The 18,939-nt window shown below is 36.4% G+C and overlaps 1 protein-coding gene across 1 annotated transcript; it reads left to right on the forward strand.

Annotated features, from left to right (window-relative positions):
* Positions 1 to 3,655: 3,655 nt before the first annotated feature.
* On the forward strand, positions 3,656 to 18,602 carry cd82a (CD82 molecule a). The gene is made up of 9 exons (XM_056268577.1): positions 3,656 to 3,751; positions 8,351 to 8,422; positions 10,591 to 10,663; positions 14,448 to 14,572; positions 14,882 to 14,956; positions 16,028 to 16,126; positions 16,427 to 16,600; positions 17,091 to 17,174; positions 17,355 to 18,602. The coding sequence occupies exons 2-9, from the start codon at positions 8,360 to 8,362 to the stop codon at positions 17,430 to 17,432; spliced, it is 771 nt and encodes a 256-aa protein (XP_056124552.1). The 5' UTR covers positions 3,656 to 3,751; positions 8,351 to 8,359; the 3' UTR covers positions 17,433 to 18,602.
* Positions 18,603 to 18,939: the final 337 nt, after the last annotated feature.

An 18,939-nucleotide genomic window follows, 5' to 3' on the forward strand; every position in this document is an offset into this window, starting at 1 on the left:
AAGCTTTTTCTGAGAGTATATATTGTATGAAGGGTTGATGTATGGCACGGTACGTGTGTGTGTGTGTGTGTGTGTGTGTGTGTGTCAGGAAATTTAGTCTCCCAAATGTTCAAATTGTTTTGGCAAGGTGACCACAATTCAGGTCATATTATGTAAGAGTTTAATGTAATTAATTTGTGTGGTGTGTTATTCTATGCTAAGAATGCGTACAACAACACCACAGTACAACCTCCAATAACGTAAGACAAAGGGTAAAGCAAGGAATAGCATACATGCAAAATTAAAATAGGCCTACATTAAAATTTGAATGTATTGAAGAACTAGAATTGTTACATTTACATGTAGTTAGTTACTAACATTTCTAATTAATTTACTTTTCAATTTACCTCCATAATTCTCCATAAAACTCCAAAGTTTTACAATTCCAAAGTGATAAACATTACAAAGTAAAGCCTTTGCAAATAAATACATTCCTTTTGAATTTGGACTCCCAACAGTACATTTTGTGATATGGTAAAAAAAACAACAACAACGGATGTAGTATTAAATGGTATTTAAAGTGTGTATTTCAGAAAATACCTTATTAACTTTGCAGTTGTATTTATTACTGTCTTTGACAAATCCTGCTATTTGTGGCTTCAAACTAAGAAATTCTACCCCTGGTAATTCAGGCGTGATTAGTTTGTTACTTTTTCTGCTTTACATATACCTAATGGACATTTACACAACAGGTACTAAAGTAATTAGTGTAATTTATTAATTTAGCACAACTCCTCTTTTATTACAGATTAAGAGATTACAGAGAATCTTTTTTTTTCTCATGTTCGGACTCGTATGATCTGCATGTTACTCATGGTTTAACTTTCACAAATGTAACTATATGTAATAAAGGGACAGTTCACCCCAACATTTAAGTGCACTATCTACTCTCATTTTGTTCCAAAACGTATGATTATCTATCATCTGTGGAGTAAAAAAGGAGTATTCAAGTCTGAATTCATATGATGGTTCCTGTGTGTCTCATCATCGACAGAAAACTTCAGAGAATTTACTTTTTGTTTGAACTCTTTTTAAAAACTATCATTATGCACAACAATAGTACATTTTAGAATTGCATTTAGTAAGCTATACTTTATGCCTTTAGTGATCCTTGCATGAAGTCAACAATGCAGATCAGCAGTAGCTTTAAAATGTAGCACTTTTATAAATATAAAATATATAATCAGTGATTAAAACTTCTGTTCAACTTCCACATAAAGTGTTTATTTAAAAAAATGTTAGCATGTTGAAATTATATTCTATTTATTCACCTCTTATAGTCACTATAATGTAGCATAATTGAGAATGTTGCAGCTCTTTTATCACACCACCAACATCTGGGCCAACATCAGCAAAATGTAATTGCGATTAATAATAGTTTAAATGATTATTCTATAATTAGATATAGCAGGTGTCATTCCTAATAGTATATGCTTCCATCAATGAACTGTCGTTTGAGATGTGAACAGTCACGTTACCCTTCCATAGATCTCAGATGCTGCTTCCAGTAAAACACAAATGGCTTTGTTCCAAAGGGAAATCAAAGGATTATATATATATATTATTATATAGATTATATATATAGATAGTATTTTAGGTGTTTGTTAAGAGGTGGTCTGTAACCCATTTCATAATTTGATATTAACTGCATTACTTCAGAACTAAACTGCTGTTTGTTTATTTATACTGTGCATCTCTCTTTTAATGAACTGTTTAGTAATACTCTGTTAACTAGCAAGACAATGGACCATGATTCGATTGTCAAGTCAAAGCACAGTTAATGATTATACAGTAGATGTAGGTCACTTTTTGCTCTGTAAATATTTGAATGATTAAGGAATGTGTAAGACTTCTTAAACGTCTCTAAATGTGCAACTTTTTTTGTATTTTGTTTTTGTTATGGACAAAGATGATTACTGTCAGTTTTACAATCTTTGCTTAAGTTTCTTACAGGTTTGGTTTGACAGTGCTTTTTGTACAGTGAATGTACTTAATTAATAAATCTGTAAAGTTTTTCAAATGCAAAAAGTATTCTTGAATCCTGGTCTGATTTCTATCCACAGGAGCATTGATTCTGTTCCATATAAAGGTGTTGAAAGCTTCGATCAGAAGCAGTTTGAAAGTTTTAAAATCGGGTGAGGTCTAGTATGTATTATCACACACATACTCTAAAAGCATATTAAGGCCACTGTACTTTTGCTGAGCATGTGGTAGGATATGTCCACTGGGCTTACGGAAGTGCAGTCCTGCAAAGCCTTGGTCATGAAAAATGTATAAGCAATGGCGATTTTCAAAACAGGACTATACTGAAAATAATCCATCAACCCTCAAAGTGAATGCTGCTTTCTCTATAATTTAGTGTTATAATGACTTGCAGTTTTAGGTAGCCTAGGTGTTGGTTTGGCTCAATAACTCTGGGCTTCCCCTTGATGCTTTAACTTTAGCCTATACTACATGCTGTCATTTATCCCCATTTCAGCAGATGACATTACTGCTTTCACTTTCTCATTGACGATTGGTGGTAATTTAAGATTTAGGAGAAGATTTGTTCATTGCATAGGTATTTTTGCAGCTTAAAGGTGCAGTAAGTGATTTTTGAAAAACTGTTGAAAAGTGGATACACGTAGGTAGCCAAACAGCAGTAAAAGGGTGTATAGCCTACTCATGATGGGGGAGGAGAGAGCTCAGTGCACAACACATACATTACCAGAATTACTATAGAAAGAGAGAACTACTGCTTGTAAGACTATAGATCATTACTGCGGGGTTCCCCTTGTCAGAGGTTTCACTTTTCCTTTGCCTCCATGCGGTCATATATTTTGTATCCAAAAGGCTTGTAGGCCTACTTGCATTTTAGCAGGTGGCATTACTCAAAGTGAATGCATCTTTTACTTTCATTATTAACTGTTAATGACTGCTTTAAATAAAACCGGATTTATTATGTGTCCTTCTGCTTGCTTCTACAGTAGCTCAGGTGGTCTGGATTTTCCCTGGTTGGGGTTTTCACTTTTCTTTCCTTCCCCCACATGCTGTTATGCTTCTACGTGCAACAAGTTTGTGTCCTCCATTTCAGCAGCTTTCTCATTGACGACTTCAAGTGAGAAGCAGGTTTATAACTAGGTAGGTAACAGCTACTTTTTGTGTTTTTCTCTCTCTTAAACTTCTGCTGAACAAACACACAAAGTTGTTTTCAATCTCATATAGGCTATAATGGGAGGAGCTCAAGCAGCTTTAGTAGCCTGACCTCCGGAGGAGATAGCGATTTCGCTACCGATTTTTTTTTATTATTTTTTTTATAATAAAACGTTTAGAAATGCTGTCATGTACAAGCCTATATACTTACTTTTTAAATGGGGTCTTATATTCGCATAGGATCAGTTGACAAATTTTTACGGGTCAGTTTTTATTTTATTTTAAATGGTCAATTTCGTTTGTTAAACGTTTAAATGTAACGTGATATATTTTTAAAGATGTTTTGTCTATTTCTTAACAGACAGTTCACTGAGTGAGGCCCCCAAGTGGACGACATCTCGCTGGTTGAGAAGCACTGTTGTAAGGTCAATAACATCCACACGGGGGAGACTGTGAGCAGCTTTTCTTCTTCTCTAACTCTAGCCTGCTCACTCGCACTAGACTCATTAACGCTGGAGGAGACGCGCAGCTGACATCTATTGTAGCCTACTTTTCTCATTTTCTCATCCCGGCACTATACGTAAGTATGCTTCCAGAGCTTGACATTTAAACTAATAAATGTTTTGTACCTCATACTGAATAGTTTACATCTCAAACTGAAATTGAACTTACGACTGAAATGAAAAGTCTAAATAGAAAGTGGTCATGAGTTGGTAAATTAGATTTCTTTTCAAGTGTTTTAATATCACAGGGAGTTTTAAAGTGTTGGTGTGTCATGTATAATAGAGTTTCTGTCAGTAGTTTGTGTATTAGCTACTACAGTAGGCTAATAGTGAACGGAGTAACACTCGCCTGTTCAAGTTTTGTCCTATATATTTCAGTTTTCTACTTTGTATCTAGTCTAATTAATTTCTGCTCACAGTTTACTTCTATAAAACATTATGAAACGTTGTCAAGGGTTGTTTATGGAACTCATTGTCTTGATTTCGCTTTCAGTTTATAATAATTTGATCCTTCTGGGAAGCGCTATTATCAGCCAAGATAAAGTAGCAAGCATGTATTCTTCACAGTCCTCAAAATAATTTGCTGGAGTTATTTTTGTTCAGGGTTATTAAAAAGCCCGTTTTCCCCGCCTGCGCAAAGTCTCTATTTTTTCCACTTTAGTATTTTTAGGGAGCTCTCTTTGTGAGGATGTTTAATGCTCTGGTTATGAACTGTAATATGAGATCTGTCGTATGTAGGTCAGGTCGGTTTACAACTGTAAGTGATTTGGCATCTCAGTTGAAATAGACTTTTTCTGTTTGGAGGCGAATAGGAATTTGATTGACACTAGGTGATGTGAGTAGCTAAAGTTTGAGTCTATGTCTGCCTACAAATAAGGTTCTTGTAAGATGTTGATGTGTGAATTAAGTTGAACTTGACTAACTTACAAAATAATGCATTAATAGCCTAATAACAGGAATATGTTACACTTTACTAACTCAAGTTCAATTTATAGTCAGTTGTTTTTGTGTAAAAGCAAAGTGCGTGCATCCATTAGGCTATATTTTATTTATTTGACTATTTTTATTGTTTAGAATATAGCTGATTGCAAACGTACCAATAGGAAAGAAATATAACAATTAAAATCTTCACTATCTCAGTTGTATCCTGGACAAGAATGAGAAAATAGGGAGCACAAATGGAGACTTGTTGTTAATAATCTTGAGAGAAATACCTCAGTAATCTGACGTGTCTCCTTTAAGAGATCTCAGCATTTCAACACATTATTTTAAAATCAGGGAGGCCTAAATGAAAACACTTTGGATCAAATTGTCCTAAAACCAAATGACATGGTCTTTGATATCCACTTTATTTTTTTATTGGTCCTTTGGTCTTACTGTATGCCAACAATTGTCTCATTTGAGTCTACCTTAATTTCTCAGAATTTTAAGGGCAAGCATCTGAGACAGTTGAGTTAAGTTGATACAAGAAAACAAAACGAATCTGAGCTTTGCGAGAGTAAACTCTAAACAATAACACTTTCTTTCAAGTAAACGCTTCTAGTTTGCCTGCATTCCATAGATAGGTGATGTGTCAGACAGAAACATCTGTCCCTCCCTGTTGTTTAAATGTTGTTGCGTTTTAAAACCATAGTCATCATTCATCATAAAATGTTTATTAACTTCTCTGGGCCATTTTAGTAGCTACTCGCACAGCCCACTTTAACATGACTGGTGGCATCAAGTTGGTCTTTGTGTTCAGGTGGAGAGAGATTAACCGTCTAATGAATGTACGCCTTGTTTCTGGCTGAAGTAACTATGGAGAGACAAGGCCATTGGCCCCTGTGGGCTTCCCCTTATTCGGGGTTTCACTTTTCTTTTTTCTGCATGCTGTTTGGAGTGCGAGACTGTTTAGTCCCTCAAGAGGGGTTTCTCTGCACCCCTTTATGCCTGCCCGCATCATGGTTGCAGTAGCAACTTGTTTGGCATGTGCAAGTTCAAATAAAGTTTTCATGATAATGACAGAGCCTAGAAGGCGTTTAGACAGGGGTTAAATTATCAGCTTTAAGCTTCATTTTGTTGCTTAGTCACTTGCAAGTAAGCTCAGTCAGTTTATATAAAGCACACTTGCTCAATCAGCATTTGTTAATAGATTCCACAACAGTTGTGCATTTGTAAGTTTTCTTTGGATGTTAAAGTTGAGGATGTCATCAGTTTGGTGGTAACTTTAAGGCTACAGTGGGCTCCTGAGTGTGTGGAATTTCTCCTTTTTTTGTTCGATTTGAAAAGCGTGGCTGAAAGCTGCCATTGTGGTGGTGGGAAATCAAAGCTGGTCCTATCGCTGTGAGTGTGGGGGAGGGTGGTTGGAGAGTGGAGTGTGAACTAGACTAGAGCCTCAGTGTACACAGTGTAGATGAGCTGAATGCTGATGAACCTCAAAGGATACTAACTCGCAGTGGCTGTACTCATTTTGCAAGCATTTAATGGCTTTTCAGTTTATAAGCCCCTTAGATGTGGTTTAAGACTTGTCCCAGACTAAATGCATGTTTTAGCTGTTTTAACTTGCACTGGCCTATCTTAAAACATGTCAGTGCCATTGTTTTGCCTCAAGATGTTTTTTTTCTAAGGCACTTTATAAAACTTACTAGAAAGCTACTTAAATGCCCTAATTGAACTAAAGCCTAATCCTGGCTTAATCCAAGCCCTGCATGTAAAACCAGGCCCTAAGGTTATTTTGCAATGAAAGAGATAAGATAAACTTCTACTGATAAACTCTTTCTGTTAATATATAGGGTCAGATTTCTCCCTGTGGTGATGTGCTGGCCTGATTCAAATGTTAGTGCGTTGTGACACACTTTTTATCTGTCTGACTGAGATTGGATAAGTTACATGTGTTGTTGGCACTCTTTTAAGTAGTCATAATAGCTCTGTGACCTTCATATGTGGTATATCAGCTTAATGCTGACCTTGATCAGAAGCACAACAGTGCTCTTATCAAGGTTGAATTTGTTTTTTAAAACCTCTTTTGTTTATGCTCGTGTAAGACCTTGTACAGACATTAGGAAATTCACTTAAGGTAAAAATAAAGCCTTGTTTCACTCTGCAGAACGAGGAGGAAGTGCAGGTAATTTGATTCCACATACTTTGTCGCACGGGACATATCACCGTCTGAAAAAAACCATACGATCTCTCCCATGGTGGAAAAATATGAGATATTTTTAATTGAGCTGGTTGGCCCCAGCTCAGCAGCACTGTGATTCCTCTCTTCAAAACTAAATTAAAGCAAGCAAGTTAAACAAATGTTCAGGTTTATTCCAGGCTATTCCTCACAAGGTTAGTTCCTCATGAACTGATTAAAAACTACGTAGAAGTTAATGTAAGTTTGCTTGTGAAGTGTTTTTTTTTTCTTCTTTAAGATAACATTCTAAAAAGAAAAAGACACTCTGTGGACAGATATTGGCTTATGGGATATTTTAGCTTTTTGGTCCTTTTTCTCTCTCTATTGTAGACACTTTTATCCAAAGCAACATTTTGAGTGTATTTATATACATTTAAACACACACTTTGGGGTTGGTAAGATTTTTATTTTTGAAAGAAGCCTTTTTTAAATAAAAAAAATATAGCAAAACAGTTATATTGTGAAATTTTTTATTACAATTTAAAATAATTGTTTGTTATGTTAACATATTTAAATATGTAATTTATTCAAGAAACATTTCCGATTATTATCAATGTTGTTAACAGTTGTGCTGCTTACCATTTTTTCAAGAATCTTTGATGGATAGAAAGTTCAAAAGAACAACATTTACTTGCAAAATAAATCTTTATAACATTATAAAAGTCTTTACTTTAATACTGAATAAAATTGTTAATTTATTTAATTAATATGAAATATTATTTAATATAAAAAAAACTCTTACTCCCCCAAACTTGTAACCATAAACTCTGCTGTTTATATATTGACACTCCCATTCAAAGGTGATGTTCAGTGGTTTAATTTACATCTCTGTACATCACATTTGTAAAACAAGGGCTGAAGTGGTTCTTCAGATGTAGTATCTCTGAGTGGTGGAATGAAAGTCCATCCATTCATCTCCACTGCAAGAAAGCTTTGAATGAGCTCCTGTGTTTGTCTATAAATGGCTCCAGCAATGCTGTTTTCTCCATCTGTGGCCTGATCTGCTTTGTGTTGTTGCTCTATATCTGCTTATCATTACTCACAATTCTTTCGCCCTCTCTGAGGTCATTGTACGTGCCAAAGTGTGCCACGCAGCACACAGGCCCACAAATAGCACGAGACGTATAATACTAACCTATTAATGATAGCCAGAATGTGGGTCATTATCTAAAAAGAGTGCCAACAGCCATCACGCAGTCCAGAGGAGAGTATTGACCTATCCTGTGGATTTTAGTTCTGTGTGCTCCATATTGATCTGATGATGACAGCATGCTGTGTCTGAAAGCAAGGGGATGCTGTATTGCATTTGTAAACTCTAGCAAACATGTAGCATGATGAAAGTGTATGTTTGCTTACAGATTTTATTTTTTATTTAGCTCACATCACTAATACTGATGGCTATTGTAAGCCATCTGTTTACCTGTTATGTCCTGTTGCTCATTTGCCATTTTTCTTAATCTGTGAAATGTATTATATAAACTGGTCCTTAATTTACTTCTGTTTTTTTGGGTTTTTACAGGTCAGCAAAATGGGGAAAGGATGCATCGCTGCCACCAAGTACTTCCTGTTTTTCTTCAACTTAATATTCTTTGTAAGTCTCACTTTCTAGTATTTAAATAACAAGTAAAAGTTCAGTTAGTTGAATCATTTGAATGTCAACTGCTTTGTGCTTTATTGTTCCTTGAATAGAACTAATGAAAGTAAGCTCACTAATAGAATGTTAGCATTAGATGTAACACTTTACAATAAGGTTCAATTTGTTAACATTGTTTAATGCATTATGTATTATGAAATAACAATGAACAGTCATATTTTACAAGCATTAGGCTGATGTGAATGTATAAGTACAGCCTATATTATTCATTATTTTGTTAGTTTCTAACACACTAATGTAAAAATGAACATTGCCGAAGATAAGTAAATGCTGTAAAATGATTGTTCATTGTTTGTTCATAATACCTAATAGATTAACAAAAGTAATCAAATTGAACCTTATTATTAAGTGTTACTGCATTAGGCATGGGTGTTCTGGTCAAGTTTTCCAAATGTTCTGAGGACAACTTTCCCCCAGCTTGTTTCTTTTTATAAATGATGATTTTTAGCCCACTACTAAAAGCTGATGTCCCAGTTTTCTTAACATAAGTTTGACTGACATTCACTGAACCAGTGATATCTTCGCTGTATTATAAATAAGTCATTGCTGTTTAAGGTCTTTCGGTTCATGGAAAAAGCCACATGTTTATTAGTTAAAGGTGCATCATAGCAGCCTTGTATCTCTCTGTCGCAGGAATGCACTCTAGTTAACATCCAGATGAAGTGTTTGCCATTAGTTACCCAGACAGTTTACTCTTCTTGATCTCAGAGAGAGAAACAGCCTGATCTCCTTTGTCATCCTTGGGCTTGTTCCATGTAGGAAAAAAAGAAATCTCTGATCCAAGTTTATTCTCTGCGGGCCAGGGTGCTCAGGCTTAAAGGGTACAGGAAGAGTCAAATGATTCATTCCAACCATTTGGAACACAACCAGTGGGTTTAAATGAGCCAAGCAAAATGTTTTAAGAAAGTCAAAAATATGACAACAAGATTATGAGAGGAAGGTCTCAGATTGGTGGTGTTGGTATGTTACGATTTGCAGTTGAAATATTTTCATGTCTTCGCATTTACATTTACATATTGTTATTTTTTATTATTTGCAAGATGCTTTTATCTAAAGTGAGTGTGACTTAAAAATTAGGAACATCACAAACAATGTATTATAAGAGCTAACAGTATTTGCATTACACAAAGTTTTAAATATATGATTGGATTTATTTTAGTACACAGACTTGAGCAGAAATGAAATACAGAAAAAAAAGAGAGAACAGGAATTTTCTTGAATTATTTCGTTTTAATATTTAATATGCGTCGTTAATATTTTATTTTTATATACATTTATAAAATAATTTGTATATACATTTTATTTAAAATGTTATTTTTAAATAATACATAAAATACTAAAATATTATTCTTTAATCCATAGCATTGTTTACTACTTTAATATTTTTGTCTGTTCTTTTTTTCTATTAAAAATAAATAAATTCTCTTCAGTTGTTTTCTTTAAACCCTAATGAAGATCTGTGTTCTAAAATGCATTGATTTTTTAAAAATAGTTCAACAAGTGTTGCTGGATTTGCCTTAGTCACTTCCCACTCCCAATTTTCCTGTTTCCATGCACCTTATTTGTGAAGTTGCACCAGAGTTACTAAAGGATTGGTACACAGAAGGAATAAACCTTAGTCAAAATCGGTTAAAAAGCATTTTGACAAATGACCAGCATGTGCCCTGGAGGAGAGTAGATGGAGCGCTTGTTAGCGAAGACTGTGTTGCTGTTGAACTCCTGCAACATCCGCTGCGCTCCCCCTCCCCTCCAGCCACTGCCACGCAGAAGCACAGCCCAATCAGTCCCAGATGTGAGAAAGAGTCTGCAACCCCAGTTAGAGATCAGGGAACAGTTCATAGCTTCCTACGGGCCAGGATTAGTGTGTTTGTTACATACTCTCACACACAAGCACACAACCTTCCTGTCTTTCAGGGAACACTTTAATACTAGAGTTTCCATCTTTAGCTCTGTCCAAGAGATTTGGAGTGAACAAGTTGCAGCTTGTAAACTGAAATGCGGGGCCCCTCGTTCCCCTCCTGTCCTGCACTATATGATTGATTCTCTCGTTCCTTTTTTCTTTCCTCTGCCCACCCCCCACCCCTTTCTTTTTTGTCTCTCTACAGATCTTCGGAGCTACGATTATGGGATTTGGACTGTGGATCATCCTAGACAATCAGAGCCTCATTGCAGTGTTGCGTAAGTTTCTGCATAAAATGTGTGCAATGAAAAGAAAACCATAAAATGTCATGTAGTTAAAGAAGCAGGAAAATGATGCTCCTCATAACCTAAATCTACTCTCACAGCCATTTTCTCTAGGATGGTTTGAAAATGCATTCACATTAATCTAAAAGTCTATTTAATGCCCCATGGGAGAGTTCCTTTGCTTTTAGTTGGTTGTAGTAATATCCAGCGGAAGTGGTGATAAGAGTTGGTCGTTGATCTTGTCTTTTTATGCTCTCATTAGTGAAGTTTTATCCCGTTGTACCTTTGAATGAAACCTTCTGGGCTTGTGCACCAGTGACTCAGACCCACTTTTACAGGGGCCATCTGTTCTTCGTTTTGCTTTTGTTTGATGATAACCATTAGTCTCATCTTAAAGCATATGATTCAGGCTTTTGGACAGATTGTTCACGATGGGCTCTGTATTTTTCATCACCTCTCCCCCTGCAAACTTCTGATCTATTTTCCATCCCAGAGGCCATTGCAGGGAGCCCTGGGTCACTAGGTCTGGTCTTACAGACACTGCCAAGCAGGCTGGAGCTACATGTTCACAGCTGGCTCCGGATCAGCCATTGAGTTCACGGCTCTGTGCGCGAGCCAGGCAGGGCCTGTGTGTGACATAGCACGTCTGAGGCAGTCTGCAGGTGCTCCCTCGCTGCCACACAGGGCTCTTTTAGCGGCTGCCTCATTAGCATGCATCACGTCAATGCTCAGATCAGGCCTCTCGTTGCATTAGTCATTGGAAAGAACAAATTAACACTGGTGAACAAGTATATCCAAGTAGGGAAAAGAATGAGCCTCTATCTGCCTCCGGTCTTAATCAGTTCAAAAGTTTGGAAAGATTTTTTTTTTTTTTTTTTTATGTCAAAAATGCTTACCAAGGCTGCATTTATTTAATCAAAAATACAGTAATACTGTGAAATATTATAACAATTTAAAATAACTGTTTTCTATTTTAATATATATTTTAAAATGTAAACTATTCCTGTGATGGTAAAGCTGAATTTTCAGCATCATTACTCCAGTCTTCAGTGTCACACGATCCTTCAGAAATCATTCTAATATGATAATTTGGTGCATTTTGTGTCAACAAAATTACTGACAAAAGTGGTCAATTACAAAGGTTTTTTTGTATTATTTTATCAACAAAAAAATGCACCTCATTAAGATTGATAAATGCTTGTAGTTAAAAAATTGCTGACAAAAATATTGTGAAGAAAAAAATAACACTGCAAGATATTAATAGTACACTGGCAATGTTTTGAAAAGATAAAATATAGAAAGAATATGAATTTAAATCCTTAGTCAATAATGTTTTGGATTGACTTCCTTAAGTGGCGTAAGCTGAAACGGAACAGTTAATGTATGCTGGTTTAAATTGGTTCTTTCTCATCAACTAAATTTAGAGGCCATTTCAGTCCAAGTAAAATTGACTGAAATAAATGAATATAACAAAAGAATGTGTGACAATGAACAATGCTCAAAGCACATTGGCAGTCCCTAAATTTACAAAATGATTACAGTAGTTGACTTGGGAAAAGTTTTCAAAGGTTGTCTTGTAAAATGTAGTGTGCCTAACCCAAGACTTGAACCCAGTCTGAGTGGCTGTGCTATAAAAAGTTTTCTGTTTGATTGATTGTTCAGAGCAGAAAACTGGTTTTAAGAAAGCCCAGGCTCACGCCATAGCATGATACCAACAGCAGTGAATCTGTCAACCTTTAGTACTCTTCCTTTTCATGTCATAATTCATCTGACAGACACATTCCTGCAGTGCACAGCGGTCGCTGGCTGTTTGTTGGGACTCCCAGCCATGCATGCAAACAGTTAGCCCTTTTACCCATGGTAAAAAAAAAAAAAAAGTTTTCTGAACATCATTGTTTTTCTAATCCAGATGCCAGTGGCCTTCACCGGCTCACTGATCCCTAGAGGATTTTCCTGTTTCCGTTAGACACCATTAGGCACTTCAACAGCATGGGGTTGTTTGAGATTTACAGTACTGAAGTTAGAAAGGCCCACACATTTGAAGCTGAATTGCAGACACACACTTTTAATGCTTTTATTTGTAATACCAATGCCCATTCTTGGGGTTTGGGAATTGGATGGAATAATTGAAACCGAATTGTTGCATTCGGAACTGGTTTTCTTCAGACAAATGCTTTGAACTTGGTTTCTGCTGAGCACAGTGGTCGAACTTACAAAGGCATTTGCTTTGTTAAAGGAAAAAGGTCTTGTTCTTTATTCTACTATTGTTTATGGTGACAGAGAATTTTGATAATATTTACCACATGGTACAAAAGAGCCTTAATGTTTCCAATTTAAACCTCACTGCCATTTTTAAAAAATCGCATTAACAGCTGTTTACCAATAGTTAAGTCAAACATTTCAGAACAACCAACTGCTGTGAATCTTGTGAGAATTTCTCCACAACAAACAGAATGGGCTGAGATGATTCCCAAAATGATAACTCACTCCACGTTGTTCCTTGGGATGCTAGATTTGTTTGCTTGTGACTAATTGCAATCCGCTGGTTCACAGTTCAGTTTCCAGCTCAAGGTTTCCCAGTATCCAGTTCTCTCTCAATCATTAATCATTAAATAGCCTGAATTATGTAAGATTTAGATTGTGCCTTCTCAACCGTGTGAAAAGATGAACTCATTGTGTTATTTGTGCTTTGACGAATGCTGTAATCATCAGGGTTGAGCTGGTCATCTCATCTGAGTGCTGGGTTTCGTAATGATGATTACATCAGGTCACATGATAGGCCATTGTATACTCTGCACCCACAGTCACACAGCGCTCTGCTCCACACTGTGGTATTGTTTGTAAGGCTGTCTGTGGTAATGTTGTTTTTGCTGGGGAGCCATTGAGGTATTTTGAGGCTGGATGATATGACAGAGGCTTCTCAGTATGGCGTTCTGACAATACGCATGAAAGCCTGACTGAAGCAGGACCAGTGCACAGTTGGAGAATGTGCTGCTTCTTTGAGGTAAAGCCACAGAACGTCTGACTCAACTGTTCAATGGCGTACAGTGAGCATTGCACTGTACTATAGGCCGTCACGACTCAGTCAAGATTGCAAGGGAGACCTGCCAAACCCATCTCGACGTTACACAATGCATATTCATGAGGACAACCCGAGACTGTATTTACTGGCTTGGAGTATTTGACACCAAAATTAGTTTGTGATGTGCAACAAACCATATAAAAGTGTTGATGCCACTTTTGCATAACGTTTAATAAGGTTAAAGCATTTACTTATCTAGATTAATGCTAATTTATAACTATATTGTTCATCATAATTTTTGTACAACTTGAAATGTTAAAAATATAAACTACCCTTTAAAAGTTTTGGGTGGGTAACATTCTTCTTTTAAAGTCTCTTATGCTCACCAAGACCTGATTTATTTGATCATAAATACAGACAAAACAGTAATGTTGTGAACTATTGTTGCAATTTGAAAAAAAAAATTCTAATGTATTTTAAAATGTAATTTATACTTGTGATGGCATCTTCAGGGTTACATGATCCTTCAGAAATCACTGCTTAATATGTAGAAATTTACATAAACCAAGATTAATAAATGCTGTAACCGTATTTTTCATTGCTATTTCATGTTACCTTATGCATTAACCAATGTTAATGTTTAGAAAGTGTTACCAAAGTGTAGAAAATAAGGGCTGTTTACTGAGTTACACAATCAACACAATTACAAAATGATTAGTTTGTAACCAGGATTGTGTTTGTGTTTCTCACTAACAGAGGATTCATCCATGGCCCTAAAGGTGGTCTCCTATATTCTGATTGGCGTGGGCTCATTCTCCATGATTCTGGGATTTCTGGGCTGTCTGGGGGCCATATATGAGATCCGCTGTTTGCTTGGATTGGTAAGACACAAAAATGAACCAGCCCTAAATGTTCAGCACTATTTTTATTTATCCTAATTGAGTTTGTGTGTGTGTGTGTGTGTGTGTGAATCATGTTTTTTATGTAAACTCAAAGTGAAACTTCTGTGGAAATCTGTCATGTGGAAATTTGCCTTGCTGAGCAGTTTCATGTCACACGATCCGAGTATACTGGACAGAACCAGCTGTTGCGTTTCCGTCGCACATATATGCGGACTGTGCAGTACATATGTGAGACCAACATATGTGGTGGGGGTGCACATGGATCTGAATTTTTTTCTTTCTCTACAGTACTTCACCTGTCTGTTGCTCATCCTCCTTGGTCAAGTGGCTGCTGCCGTTCTCATCTACTTCCAGCGTGATTCGGTGAGTTAGTGAACGCCCTAATGTGGCTGCTGTAAAGGGATTGCTCATGCAAAAATGTATCTTCTGTCATCATTTAATCACCCTCATGTCATTCCAAACCTGTATGACCATATTTCTTCTTTGGAATGCAAAAGAAGATATTTTGAAGACTGTTTGTAACCAAACAATTGTGAATCCCTTTTTTTCTATTGTATGGTCAGAAAATATTGTGAAAGTCAATGGGAACCAAAATAGTTTTGTTACCAACTTTCCTCAAAATATCTTCTTTCGTTTTCCATAGAAGGAAAAAAGTCAAACGGGTTGTGAACTAGATAAGGGCGAGTAAATGATGTCAGAATTTATCAAGCCTGTCATCAAAATGTTTTTTGGAGTGCAAGACACTTATGGCTTGCATGTTCTGTGCCGTTAAAACACTTCGGAAAAGTTGAAGCCAAAACTCCCATGCGTTCCATTTTCCAGCTAGATTTCATTGTGAAGGTTTTGTTTAGATTTCTGGAACAGCTGGAAAAGAGGTCAAGAGAATCAGTGTCTGAAAATGAAATGATATCGCCCCCTATCGCACATACCAAAAAATACACTTGGAGTCTTTGCAGGGCATTTGAGGATCGCTGTTGTTGAACAGACCTTCCTCCTGTGGGATTTATTTTTATTTTTTTATTTTCATCATGGGGAAGATGAGCAAACGGTTGACCACACACAAACACTTCACTCACACACACTTCACTCACACCTCCACCTAGCTCAGCCAGCAGCAAGTGTCTCTGAGGACACTATAGGAAGCATCTGAGCAGGATATGCAGTAAATCATAAAGTATTTGGAGCAGGTAGATGATAGACGTTGTCCTTTTTTTGCTCATCTTTCATTTTGGACAAAAATGCAAACCGGTTTGGAGGCTAATACAGAAGATGTTCTTCCAATACAAATGCAACACATGCTTTTCTCATGAGAAAAGGAGACACTGTTCCATTTTAGTAGCTTAGTGACTTTTTCCTCAGTCAGCAATGTGAATCTCATGTCAAATACCTGGGGCTAGAAAAATAAACCACTGACCCTTTTAACTTTCATTGCAGTTGAGGAAGGAGACGAGCGAAATTGTGTCCCAAGTCATAGAAAACTACACCGGACAGAACAAAACCGCAGAGCAGGCCTGGGACTACCTACAGAGAACAGTGAGTTGAGAATGGGCGAAACTCATGTGTTGTCTTTAATTCAAGCTTGAGACGTGTATTAAGTGTCATTCGAATGTATTGCCATGAAAAACACTCGGTTTCTGTGGGAGGTTCATGCTTTGGAATGTAGAAATGCTTGTTGCGTTGACCCGAGTTTAACCTTTCACAACATTATGAACGTTCGCTGTTCGTTTTCTTGTATGATGGAGAGATTTTAGTGGGTTGAATAATCCTGGTTTATTGTTAAGCCAACATTATAAAATGCTTCATGCCCTGTTGTTTCTTGTTTGTGTGTCTCAGATGCAGTGTTGTGGCTGGCTTGGAAGTGAGGACTGGGATGTGAACCATATGATAAAGAACAGTTCAGAGAATTTGTACTCCTGCTCCTGCCACAATGATTCCCTCCAACCATTTAATGTCACAGATAGCGGCTTCTGTTCGGACGCATCTAATAAATTGCCCATCTATGAGACGGTATGGGAAATATTAGTTATCACTTAGTCTTTTTAGCATGTTAAGTGAATCTCTCCATGTTTCCCTATTGTTTCGTGTAATTCTGTGTCATTAAAAGGATAGTCCAACCCAACTTAACAATGTGGTTCCAAAGCTGTATTTTTTTCTTTTTTCTGTGGAACACAAAAGAGGATATTTTGAAGAATGTTGGTAACCAGTTTCGGGCCCCATTGACATTATTCAAAATATCTTTTGTGTTCAACAGAAGAATGAAAATCATACAGGTTTGGAACTACATGAGGGCGAGGAAATGACAGATTTTTCATTCTTGGGTGAACTATCCCTTTAAGGTTGTTTGAAATGGTAGATAAATAAGATATACTTTTGCTTAACACTGAGGGCAAAGTTATTAAGATACCTATTTCTTTATGAATTTTGAGGTGGATGATTTCAATAACAGGTTAGTTCAGGTGAATAATGTTATAACAGAGTGTTTTTCTGTCTTCATCAGGGCTGCATGGATAAGGTGGGGAGCTGGCTCTTCACAAATTATGGCATTATTTTGGGAATCTGCCTTGGTGTGGCTGTCATTGAGGTATGTTGTATGTCCTCCGGCCAAGGCGTTATGAACAATACGCCTGTGTATTACTAAGAAACCATGGGGTGTTTTATTATCAATGAATTTTTTAAGCTACATTGGGCAATAAAATGACAATTTTCTGTAGATTACACATTTCCATTTTGATCTCAGTGTAGTGACTTTTTCCCCCTACAGCTCCTTGGTATGATACTTTCTATGGGCCTTTGCAAGACTGTACACCAAGAAGACTACACCAAAGTGCCAAAGTACTGAGGAAGAAACACGGACACTTGCACACAAATGTATTCAGTCCTTCCTTATTTGCTTGGAACAACAGATCTCCCTCTTTTTCTACAAGTATATACAGTGTTTCATAAAGATAAACTTTAGGGCTGTTTAGTCATGAGATTTCACTCTTTGTCAGTAACACTATCGCCTGATATAATCAAATCTTTTTAGTCCAGTTTGAATAGCCCATTGTAATGACAGTCTGAATTGCAGAACATGAAAGCTGCCCACGTAAATTAATGAAAAGCGTATGATGAGTCCTGGTGCCCATCAATTGTCTATTTATACAACACTTTTTAACACCCAGGCTGGCCTACAACATATTTGCTTTGATATTTCTTCATTATAGTGACCCAAACTATGAGTTAATAGCCTATTAAACTTCGGTTTATGCTTTATAGACAATGGAAAAACCACAAAGGCCTGCTTTTGATAAAACAAGGGACTTTTCTTTAGATATTTAGCATGTGTTTGTTTTGTGTATATAGACTGACACAATCTCCACCCTGCTCCAGTGGCATGTCCCAAATAACAAAGTTGGTTGTGTTATAGTCTGTCATTTATGTTTGTACATCAGTGTTGTTGCCTTTGTTTATATTTTTTAGTGTGTATATATTTAGCTTTCATTTGCATGTTGATTTTGACAAGTCTTGGGAGTCAAAATGTTCCCTTTTGTACAGATGATAAATTTTTATCTTTTTCTACATGCTTAAGTTGAGCATATCTGTATGAGCATATTTGTAAGGAAGTACAATATAAAGCTATTCCTTGATGATGTGAACCAAAATGAAGATTAGCCCCCAAAGTTGACTGCAGACTTGATTTTATTTTATTTTTGATTGCATTGATCCTAATTTAACTGGTTTACTCTGGCACCGCTATGACTTTAATTGTATACTTGTTATGACAAGTATAAATGGAAAAATGCTAACAGTGTTTTATTTGTCATCTTTAATAGTTCTGTTAAATACTTAAAATTTTGAGTTCTTAATAAAAGGTAAAAACTTATTTGACTGTTTTAATGTAAAAAACAACAACATTTTTTTAATTCAGGGAATACAGTCCCCAATCAAGTAATTATACAATGATAAAAGTATTGTAACTACATGTACCTTTCTTAAGCTGAATGTGTTACAATAAATGACTCACCACACCTATTTGTGCTCAGTGTGTTTATTCACCATGTACGTTTGCCAGATCTTCACTAGGTGGCAGTAGCACATCTGTTCTACTCATAGACTGTAAAAAAAAAAAAAAAGAGTTCTATGGTTCTACTTAATAAAGTAAAGTGGTGGTCAACATCTCAGATAATAATGCATTATAGGCAAGTAAATACAAACATACCCTGTATTACTAAATCACCACAAACAAAACTTTAAGTAAACTGCATTACAAAAATCTACTTGTAAAATATCATTGCTTGTGCTCTTTGTTCACTTCTGCAGCAGATGGTGGTCTTTCTCAATGGTCATGGTGGTCTGTGTTCTCCTCA

The sequence above is a fragment of the Rhinichthys klamathensis genome, unplaced genomic scaffold (genome assembly GCF_029890125.1).
Source record: "Rhinichthys klamathensis goyatoka isolate OS25496 unplaced genomic scaffold, OSU_Roscu_1.1 h1tg000275l_1, whole genome shotgun sequence".
Taxonomy (NCBI): Eukaryota; Metazoa; Chordata; class Actinopteri; order Cypriniformes; family Leuciscidae; genus Rhinichthys; species Rhinichthys klamathensis.